Here is a 10557-nt window from a genome sequence, read left to right on the forward strand (position 1 = left end):
CAAAATTTCTTCCAATCCTTGTTCTTGCATCCATTGGAGTTTGATTTTCAAGAGTTCCCGACGAATCGCATCAATCTTTGCTTCTACCGCTTGGTTTTCGATTCAAGAAGGTATAATTGAATCTTTTCCTCATCTTCTCCATTGAAACCTTGTTCTTGATTCCTTCATGCATATAGTGAGTATAGGAATCTTAGATCGCATAATTAATCGGTGGAAATTTGTGTTTGTATGAGAACAATTGTGAATATGCGATTTTGAATGAATATGTGTGAAGTTTGAATGAATCATTGGTGAATGATGTGTGAATATATGAGAACATGATTGTGAGAACCTTTTGAAGCATGATTGTGTGTTGGAAGCATGAAAATTTGTGTTTGGATGAATGAGGAAGAAACCCTGATCTCGAAATTTTGAAGCCTGAAAACTGTGGCATTCGGACAGTGGATTCCGACGTGTGTTTGACCAATCAAAAGATCTAATTTTGACACGAAATTTTAACTGAGTAAACTTCAAGGTGTTATATGTGTTTTGTGTGAAGTTTAGACCTTTTTGACGAAAGATTAATTTTTAACAAATTTTGGAAGTTGACTGTGCAATTCTGCCAGAAACTTGTATTCTCGCCCAGAAAGTTTCGTTTTCTATTTGACCGACCAAATGGCCTTATCTTGACGTGAATTTTTGACTGTATGTAATTTGAAGTGTCTTCTATGTTTTGTGAAAATTTCAGCCTCATTGAACATCGGATGAAGTTTTGGTAAATTTTTCAATCGAACCGCGCAGTACTGCCAGAATTTTTATGTTCCGACCAGAGGGTTGCATTGTTGTTTTGACTGACCAAATGATATGATTTCGGTGTGAAATTTTAACTGAATGAACTTGACTGTTTCTACTGTGTTGTGACCAAATTTTAGCTTCATATAAGGTCGGATGGATTTTTGGTGATTTTACAAACCAACTGCGCAGTTCTGCTAGATTCGTGGTTATGTGGAAATATCACTTGTTGCCAAGTTGAGTGAATTATATGATGCATGTATTTTTTAGGAATGTATCCTATGACGTGATTATGTGTGGCACGTTGAGAAATATTATGGCATGTTTTCCTTATGTTGATGAATGTTGGGATGGGTAATTTAAGAGAATGATAAAAGGAACGATAGGACATGCATGATAATGTGAATTGATGGAAGGCTGATTTGTGTTGTGGTTTGGCAAGGGTTATTGTGTGTACGTGAACACAAGGAACGAGGGTTTGCCTTAAGTGGATATTGAATTGTTTAAGCAAACGATGTGGGCTTTCGAACTGAGTATTTTTAAGACTTTCTCTTTAAAGTATGTTTACAGTTTTTATGAAAAGTATTTATATGTGCTTTCTAATTAAGATATGATGTTAAGTGCGAGCTTTCTATTTAATGTGAAGTATTATGATAAGTGTTATTTGCTTGGTGTTATTATATGTCGTTAGGTGTTGCTTTACGAGTGCTTATGAAGTGTAGCTTTTGTTGAGTTTGAAAGTTATGTGTACGGCTTTTGATGACAGAAAAATGATTTACATTTCAAAAATGTGTTATGAAAAAAAATAAAGTTGAAAAGGTTATGTCAAGCCATATTTTGTTTTGGAACTATGCCTATCTGACTGCAACGATGAATGGAATGGATTGATGGGTGACCGTGGGAGGTAACCACTTCCCCGGCACTTAAATGGAATTGATTGATGGGTGACCGTGGGAGGTAACCACTTCCCCGGCACTTGAATGGAATGGATTGATGGGTGACCGTGGGAGGTAACCACTTCCCCGGCACTTGAATGGAATGGATTGATGGGTGACCGTGGGAGGTAACCACTTCCCCGGCACTTGAATGGAATAGATTGATGGGTGACCGTGGGAGGTAACCACTTCCCCGGCACTTGAATGTTAAGATATGATGAATGATGAAAGGAACGATGAATGATGAATGGATTGATGAATGAACAAGAGATAGTGAAATCGGGTTTGTCAGATACGGTATGTGTTCCAGGAAAATAGATCGAAAAATAGCTTTTGAAAAAGGAAAAGAAAAATGTTTAGTGTTCTCGGACTTTTCCTAAACCCCGAGTTCACTCAAAGAGTGGCTTGACAAAATCAGTTGTTATGAAAATATATTTCGGCATGTGTCCACTTAGTACACCAAGTACTCAGCCCTGCATATGTTTTAAAAATGTGCCGGTTGAGCAGTGATGACGGCGGGCGATGTTGAGCATAGACGATGAAGATCCTTCGATAGAATAGTACTCGGATGCGACGTGTCTCCATACACAACGTTATCTGCTCTTGACTCTTCCACTGCAGTGCAAAAGTCGAGTTTGCACTCTTTGTATCGTGCACTCTGATATATACTATGTGAGTTATTTCGGTTCAAGCTTCAGTTGTGCCATAGTTTCCCCTTTCTTCCCCGCTTCTTTCATCCTACCCTAATAGCGATCAACCGTATTTTCTATCCTTAGAAAATGCGGTCGTGACAATGGATGTGCGTCTCTCCTATTACACTGGAATTCTTGGTAAATTTGTTTGTCAAATTAGCCGCCGTATGTATCGTATCAGTGCATATTATTATAGGATAATTTGCCTATAAATTTATAAATTTTCATCAAAATATAGTTTTTGCATACAGACTTTACAATTCATATGTAAATTATCAAACTATTAATTTGTTCTATTTTGCAACCAAACTATTAAATTCACATGTAAACGATCAAACTATTAATTTGTTCTGATTTTGCAACCAAACTACTGATTCGATTTGATTTTGCATTTTAACTATTAAATGTGACATCAACCAAAATAATGTTAAATTTTTTAGTTAAATAATTCATTGGTTAAATTATGGTTATAGAATTATATCAAACCATTTTAAACTCTAAACCTTAATCGGAAGCAAAATCTTAAGTAATAATCTTTAAATGAAATTTTATGCGTCTATAACTGCATATTTTGACGATCATTTTGTGAAGGTATGGCCGGTATCACTGCATATGTTGGATTTTACGAGATTTGTTCTCCAAAAAAGGGTGAACTCGTCTTTATATCGGCTGCATCAGGAGTTGTAGGTTAGCTTGTTGGCCAATTTGCTAAGCTATTTAGGTGTTATGTCGTTGGAAGTGCAGGATCACAACATAATGTCTTTTAATTATTCTTTTAAATTAATTATTCTTTGCATTCAGTCACAGCAGGAGATGTTGTTAGATACACAATAATTTATTATTCTTGAATTATAATATTTTAATATTAATATTTCCATGTTGAAATTTTGTATAATAGTAGAGTTTTATCTTCTTTCAACCACCATTATATGGGCTTAAATTAAACTAAAATATCGCACTTTTCTAAACGTTATATGTTGCATTCTTATCAAGGAACATGTGTCAAAACGACTTCAACGACGTCCCTTAATGATGTATTATGTATTTTTAAACTAACATTATGATTATGAATCAAAATTTTATCTCTCATTAAAGTACTCTAAGATAAGTTGAGAACACAAATTTCCTATCCAAATTATATTTTGAATCCGCCGGCAATGGTTGATCAATTATTGATATTTATTTTACTAGTATTATATTAGTATTACTCCTACGCAGTCATTTTGTTGTTCAAGGTCTGCTGCTATAAATCCAACATTTATTTTTCACAAGCATGGTCAATTTTATAGTACTCCTCGGACCATACCCACACATCTAAAAATAAACGTATTTCACGCTTGGTTAAAGAAAATTATTCCTTTCAATTTATTGCACTTCCAAATTTTCAACACATAACATGAAGCAATTTTTTTCCAACACATATTATTTAATAAAGGGATATCGGTCTCTAAAATCATCGAAATTAGGCCAAGATTTAGTATTTCCCAATAACTTAAAAAATGGTCTAAAATATAACAAACTTTACACTTAATTTGTTTGTTAGTACTACTATTTCCCATGGCAGGTCAATCACCATATCCAACCAACTTCCGGGCATTTTTTATCTTACTTGGCACTTTCTAAATCATTGTGATTTTCAACGTAGCTTTTCAACGTATATCTAAAATATTATAAACACTTCACGGTTGCCCACGTATAATAAGATTTTTCTGAAAATATCATATTTGTGCTGAGTTGTGAAATAACAATAAAATGTAAAGTTTGTGATACTTTAGACTATTTTTAATGTTCTTGGGAAAAACTAATATTTGGAAAGTTTCATGATATTATATGTCAAGATCACTTCAATTTAGAATATAAACAAAACAAAACACATAATGAAAAATGGGGGGAAACACGCAGATTGTATCGAAAGACTACGTGAAGGGTTTGATAAAGGAATCAAATTTGATTCTGAAAACCTCATAAATCAAACAGAATATTCCCAACGGTGCCTTTTTGGTGAAGGAAAAGGGAAACACGGACCTCACCGGGGGGCAAAAGAGTCAATATAACTGCGCTTCACCGGGGGTAAAATTAGGGTTGGCCCGATTTGTTTGACTCCTAATTCAACACTTCATTGATTATTTTATAATATAGATAACTAAAAAAAATAACTTTCAATTTTATATTAAATATATAAATTATATACTAAATTTTATTATTAATATAATAATAGATAAAATAAATTGGAAACTTCAAATTCACTAAGAAAAATATTTAAAATTCTAAAATATGCTTTGAAATTTCTTGATGTTTATGTTTTGTTTTGCATAAATCTCCGTAGTATTTAATCGTGTTTATGTTTGAATTTAAGCATATATCTCAAATTCAATATTATTAAATGTTTTACATTTAATAAATATAACTAATTTTCAATATTATTTGATTGATCACATGTTAAATTTATCGGTAGCAAACCGATTAACCCATTGGGCTAGCCCGAAACCCGAGTTTTTAGGGTTAGGGTTTAACTTCTATAACCTGAAAAAAACCACTACTTGATTAGCCCGCACCTGAGTGACCCATAACTCGGGCAAGGTTGGCCTGAAACCCGCTGGGCCGACCCGATTGACATCCCTACCAGAGACGTCTATGGAAGTTAAAATTCAGAAATCTCGTATTTTGACTAAGTTTTATAATAAATATATTAAATAGAAAATGAAATAATGAGAGCCATGAATAGTGAAGGGAAGAGATAAATAAGAAATGGAGGATTGGAGGTGCTACCTGTTTAAATTAATAACAATACATCAAATTCATGATCATATATTTATAATTCATGATTATAACCTTATTTAAGTCCTTCCTTGTTTCCAATGGTAAAAACAGAATTACTCACGAGCAACCACCACCAACAGCTTCCCTACGTTGCGACCGGAGTATAAGCCAAAGAGAGCCCCAGGCGCGCTTTCAATGCCTTCGGCTATGTCTTCGACGTATGTGATCTTCTCTTCCTTGATTAGAGGCACAACCATCTCCAGGAACTTGGGGTAGAGATGGTAGTGGTCGCTAGTGAAAAATCCTTCCATACGGACCCGTTTTACTAATGCGTTAATCAAGTTGTGGACGCCTTCGGGCTGCTCAAGGCTGTTGTATTGGGAGATCATCCCACAAAGCGCAACACGGCCGTTGAGTCTCATGCTGTTTAGCACCGCTTCGAGCATCTTCCCTCCCACGTTGTCAAAGTAGATGTCGATGCCATCGGGGAAGTACCTAATTAACAACAACACAAATTTGTGAGTATTATCTACATAACGATAAATTGCCGGAAAAACTATAAAATTTGGTCAAATTCTTTCAAAAAACTAACCAAAAAAATTATATATTTGGATTTGTTATCCACAGTCGTGGGATGATTGTGAACTGATCCATACTTCGTGGTTTTCTCAGCTGATTTACCAAACTTCGCGGTTTTTTGCTAGTTTTTATGAAATTTGTGTTGAATACAAAAGGATTCTTTTGTTATATAAGAACATAAATATGTGTATTGTGTGTTAAATTACTAACTATTCTTCAATGTTAAATAAGTATACACATTTTTATAGCAATGATAGAACCTCTTCAACGCTGCATTATAGTCTTGCTCTTCTTTGTAGTTGAATGCTTCGTCAAACCTGAATTTGTTCTTCAAGAGATCGACCTTCATCAATGCAAAAGCCGACTTGTTCATCAAATGTGAAACATAAACTTGCCACAGAAGAAAAATATCACATAAATCGACAACCAATCTAGCCAACAATCTAATAAGTTTTCGATAAGCCATTAGATTCTGACCTTTTCTTTGTTCCCCGCACTCCCAACAACGTAACACCCTGCGATCTTTGCAAACTGACCAACGAGCTGACCAACAGCTCCGGATGCAGCAGAGACATACACAGTTTCCCCCTTTTTGGGAGAGCAAAACTTGAAAAAACCAACATAAGCTGTCATGCCAGGCATGCCTAAAATGATAACGCGAAACACGTTGATTTTCAGTCTCAAGTTAGTACATCTCCTACTGTTGTTTTTCAGAAACTATCAAGATAAACGCTACAAATCCTGCATTTCCCAATCTATTAATTCAAGCAGATATAGTTCATCAACAGCTCGTTTTCGTTAACAGTTTAACTGCATACATAACTTCTGCAGAATCACAAACAACTAGTTCTAGTCAGACAAATAGCACTAGGAAGCAGGAATCATGCTTGAAATTTGAAGTCGATAATCACAAGGGGCTCGAGAAACTCACCAAGAATCCCTATAAAATAAGAGATGGGCAAATCTTTATCTTGAATCTTAAACAATTGGTCTGGATCTTTAATAAGGCTATACTCCTCCCAGCCAGTAAACCCCCAAACTAGCTCGCCCGTCTTGAAATTTGGATGAGACGAATCCAGTACTTTCGACACTCCAAATCCATAAATAGGTTGTCACCAGAAAAAGGTCAACAAACACAAAAAAAGATGCAACCAACATTGCGTCAATGGAAAGATAACATTTTTTATTTCTTTCCCCAAAATCTCAAACTATTCATCAAACAAGACCTCTGCAGAAACATCAAAAAGACATAACAAACATTTTATCAATAGAAAGATACAGTTTATAATTTTCTCCCCGAAATCTCAAACTATTCATCAAACGAAAAAAATACTACTGTTATATTCCAATGAGATCATCTACACAATATTGTATTATAAGTCTATTTTTTTAATAAAATAAAAAATTAAGGGCCCCAATTTTAATCAAGACATGTATAACAAATTCTATTCCAACCAGAAGAAAAATTAATTTCAACAAGAAAAATTTCACTTAAAAAAACTAAACTTACAGAATCCAGTGTGAAAGAAGGTAAATCAAGCTCCTGATTCTTCATGAGGGCAAGAATAAAAGGATCGATGGATAAGTAGAGATTCTTCACCAAAACGACGCCGTCGCAACCGCAGGGAATTTTGAGCTGAATTTTGGAAGTTCTCAGCGACAAATCGGATTCTTTCACAGATGTTTTGACATAGTTGCTGAATATCACTTGCTTGTATCTAATTTCCTCACCCATTTTGCCGTTGATTCTGGTGGAATTCTGGTGTTCAGCTTCATTGTTTTATATCTGAAAATCCCTAGAAAAGCTCTTGGCTAATGTAGTAGAAGTTTTGGGTTGTGTGTAGTAGCGGCGCCTCTGCTAGGTGAGAATCATAGGGAGCTCTAATTTTCTATGGAGGGACGTCTTTTTTTTATATTATTTTAGATCCGTGAACTTTAAAAATATAACTTGAGGTCCGTCAACCGTGAGTTAATATCAGTCGAAGTACTTTTTTACTATTTTCAAGTTTTTTGGATGAAAATACCCTCAATAATATTTTTAATTAACTTATCACATACTCATATGGTTTTTGTAAATGATAATAAATAGCTAAAGTGGACATATGATAAAGTAAGAGAGAGAATAACGTAGAAGAGAGTCTTATCTACATTATTCTCTATCTTACTTTACCCTTTATTCATTAATTATTTATTACTCCCTCCGTCCATGAAACGTTTTCCAGTTTTTCCATTTTGGTCCGTCCGTGAAATGTTGTCCACTTTGCTATTATTTTACTTTTTTGGTAAATGGTTCTCATATTCCACTGACTCATTACACTCACATTCTATTATAAATTCAATATATAAATATGGGACCTACATTCCACTAACTTCTTTCACTCACTTTTCTTTACATTTCTCAAAACACGTGCCGAATCAAACATGGACAACATTTTGCGGAAGGAGGAAGTATCATTTGTTCAAAACGAGTGCAGAAAATGAAATGTGACAAAATTTCAGGGACGGAGGGAGTAGTAAAAATATGTATAAAAAAATATGGGTATGTGATAAGTTTATTAAAATATGTACCCGGTATTGAGGGTATTTTCATCAAAAAAACTTGAAAATAGTAAAAAAATATTTCGATTGATATTGACTCATAGTTGACAGACTTCAAATGATATTTTTAAAGTTCACGGATCTAAAATGATACATTGACAAAGTTCGTGGACTAAAAAAAATTCCTTCTACTTTATAATAGGCAGGGGTATTTTCTTCAGCAACCATTTAATTAAAAAACAAATATTAACACCTAATGCCCCTAACCAGCTGCAATTCTCCAACACTGAACACTTGAAAAAAGATCCAATTACGTGGGCTCACCAGGCCATATAAGGGAAACTGAACGAGTCTCAGTTTGTATTTTCTTTTATGACTTTAGGTTATGACTGGCAAAATTTATTGTATTTATAGGTCATTAGGTATTAAGTTCACTACATTTGACTAATTCACTCACAACATTTGTAAAGTTGTTTTCAATACTTTCAATTTTTCGTAAAAATGCGACACAATATTAGACTTATTATTTATTTAGTTTGACTAAAGTTTAAATTTTGTCTCGCATATTTATTTAAAAAGATATTTTGATCCACTGTTTAAAGATTTTGTCAATTAGGTAGAGTACTTGTATTTTAAAGTCTAAAATTAGGCTTGTATATTAAAAAAATATATTTTGTCAATTAGGTAGAGTACTTTTATTTTAAAGTCTAAAATTAGGCTCCTATATTTAAAAAACATTTTTATCCTATACATTAATAATTAGTAGAGTACTTGTATTTTAAAGTCCAAAATTAGGCTCGTATATTAAAAAAACATATTTTGTCCTATATATATTACTCCCTCCGTCCCTGAAAATTTGTCACCTATTTCCTTTTTCGTCCGTCCCTAAAAATTTGTCACCTTTCACTTTTACCATTTTTGGTAGTGGACGCCTACATTCCACTAACTCATTCACACTCACATTTTATTATAAAACTAATATATAAAAGTAGGACTCACATGCCACCAACTTTTTCAACCCACTTTCTATTACAATTATTAAAACCCGTGCCGGGTCAAATGGTGATGAATTTTGGGGGACGGAGGGAGTAATAGATTTTGTCAATTAGGTAGAGTACTTTTATTTTAAAGTCTAAAATTAGGCTCGTATATTAAAAAACATATTTTATCCTATACATTAATAATTAGTAGAGTACTTTTATTTTAAAGTCCAAAATTAGGCTCGTATATTAAAAAAACATATTTTGTCCTATACAATAATAATCAATTAAGTGTCCTCGCTTCTGGTCCTAACCTATATAGTTCAATTCATATTGAACATGTTAATCAAGTCAATCCATATTTAACTCATTCATAAAGTCAAAATGAGATTAATTAACCATTAATTATTAACAAAATTAGTATTTTAATATGGCCAAGACATATAACCAGATCTAGGAATGAACGGTGATTGGGGTCGAGGGGGGCCGACCGCCCCACCGCCGGCCCATGAATACCGCCAGAATCAAGCTTCTGTCATTGTGCTTCAAGTCTTCGACCCAACGATGTAGAAAGAATAGCAGATATGCAACGGCTAATGACAAGGAGAGTGTTAATCAAGGATCAATTGAGAATTTATACTATATTTATTGGAGGCTATGAAGAAACTACACGTTATGGCTTAATAAAGTGTTAATGGCTTAATAAAGTGTTAATTTAGGCGCTATGAAGTTATTTATGAAGGTATTAAGACACTAAATGTTCTAGTGTATTTTTTTTCATAGTCATAACATAATTACATCACTTTATCTGTGTTCATGGATTAATGTGAAAATCACATTTTATGTGAGAATCGAGAATAATATTTTGAATGTATAAACTTGGATAATTCACGGTAAAAATTAACCGTATGAAAATAATATATTTATTCGTGACTAGTGGGATTTTAATCCATATCTTTCACTTAATTTAATATATAAAAACGGCAAACTATAAACAAAGTTCAAGAAACAAAAGAAAAATATAAGTAGGGTTGAATTTAATATACATCACATTTATTAAAAATCCCTTCTATGGATGTGCCTCTCTCCTATTACACTGGAATTCTTGGTAAATTTGTTTGTCAAATTAGCCGCCGTATGTATCGTGTCAGTGCATATTATTGTAGGATAATTTGCCTATAAATTTATAAATTTTCATCAAAATATAGTTTTTGCATACAGACTTTACAATTCATATGTAAATTATCAAACTATTAATTTGTTCTATTTTGCAACCAAACTATTAAATTCACATGTAAACGA

At 33.5% G+C, this 10557-nt stretch overlaps 1 protein-coding gene across 1 annotated transcript; it reads right to left on the reverse strand.

The window, feature by feature from the left end:
• Positions 1-5120: 5120 nt before the first annotated feature.
• Positions 5121-7572, reverse strand: LOC121768497 ((+)-pulegone reductase-like). Its single transcript, XM_042165040.1, has 5 exons — positions 7238-7572; positions 6669-6851; positions 6215-6381; positions 5998-6080; positions 5121-5653 (listed from the first exon to the last, which is right to left on the reverse strand). Exons 1-5 carry the CDS (start codon positions 7470-7472, stop codon positions 5272-5274), a joined length of 1050 nt encoding a protein of 349 aa, XP_042020974.1. The 5' UTR covers positions 7473-7572; the 3' UTR covers positions 5121-5271.
• Positions 7573-10557: the final 2985 nt, after the last annotated feature.

Source organism: Salvia splendens, chromosome 15 (genome assembly GCF_004379255.2).
Source record: "Salvia splendens isolate huo1 chromosome 15, SspV2, whole genome shotgun sequence".
NCBI lineage: Eukaryota > Viridiplantae > Streptophyta > Magnoliopsida > Lamiales > Lamiaceae > Salvia > Salvia splendens.

Bases quoted from the DNA above. Each gene is read 5' to 3' on its own strand.
- LOC121768497 (XM_042165040.1), bottom strand. From the start codon at position 7,472: ATGGGTGAGGAAATTAGATACAAGCAAGTGATATTCAGCAACTATGTC. The intron at 6,081-6,214 runs GTCAGAATCTAA...GCATTGATGAAG, and splicing joins GTGCGGGGAACAAAGAAAAG to GTCGATCTCTTGAAGAACAA. The intron at 5,654-5,997 runs GTTCTATCATTG...GTTGTTAATTAG, and splicing joins TATAATGCAGCGTTGAAGAG to GTACTTCCCCGATGGCATCG.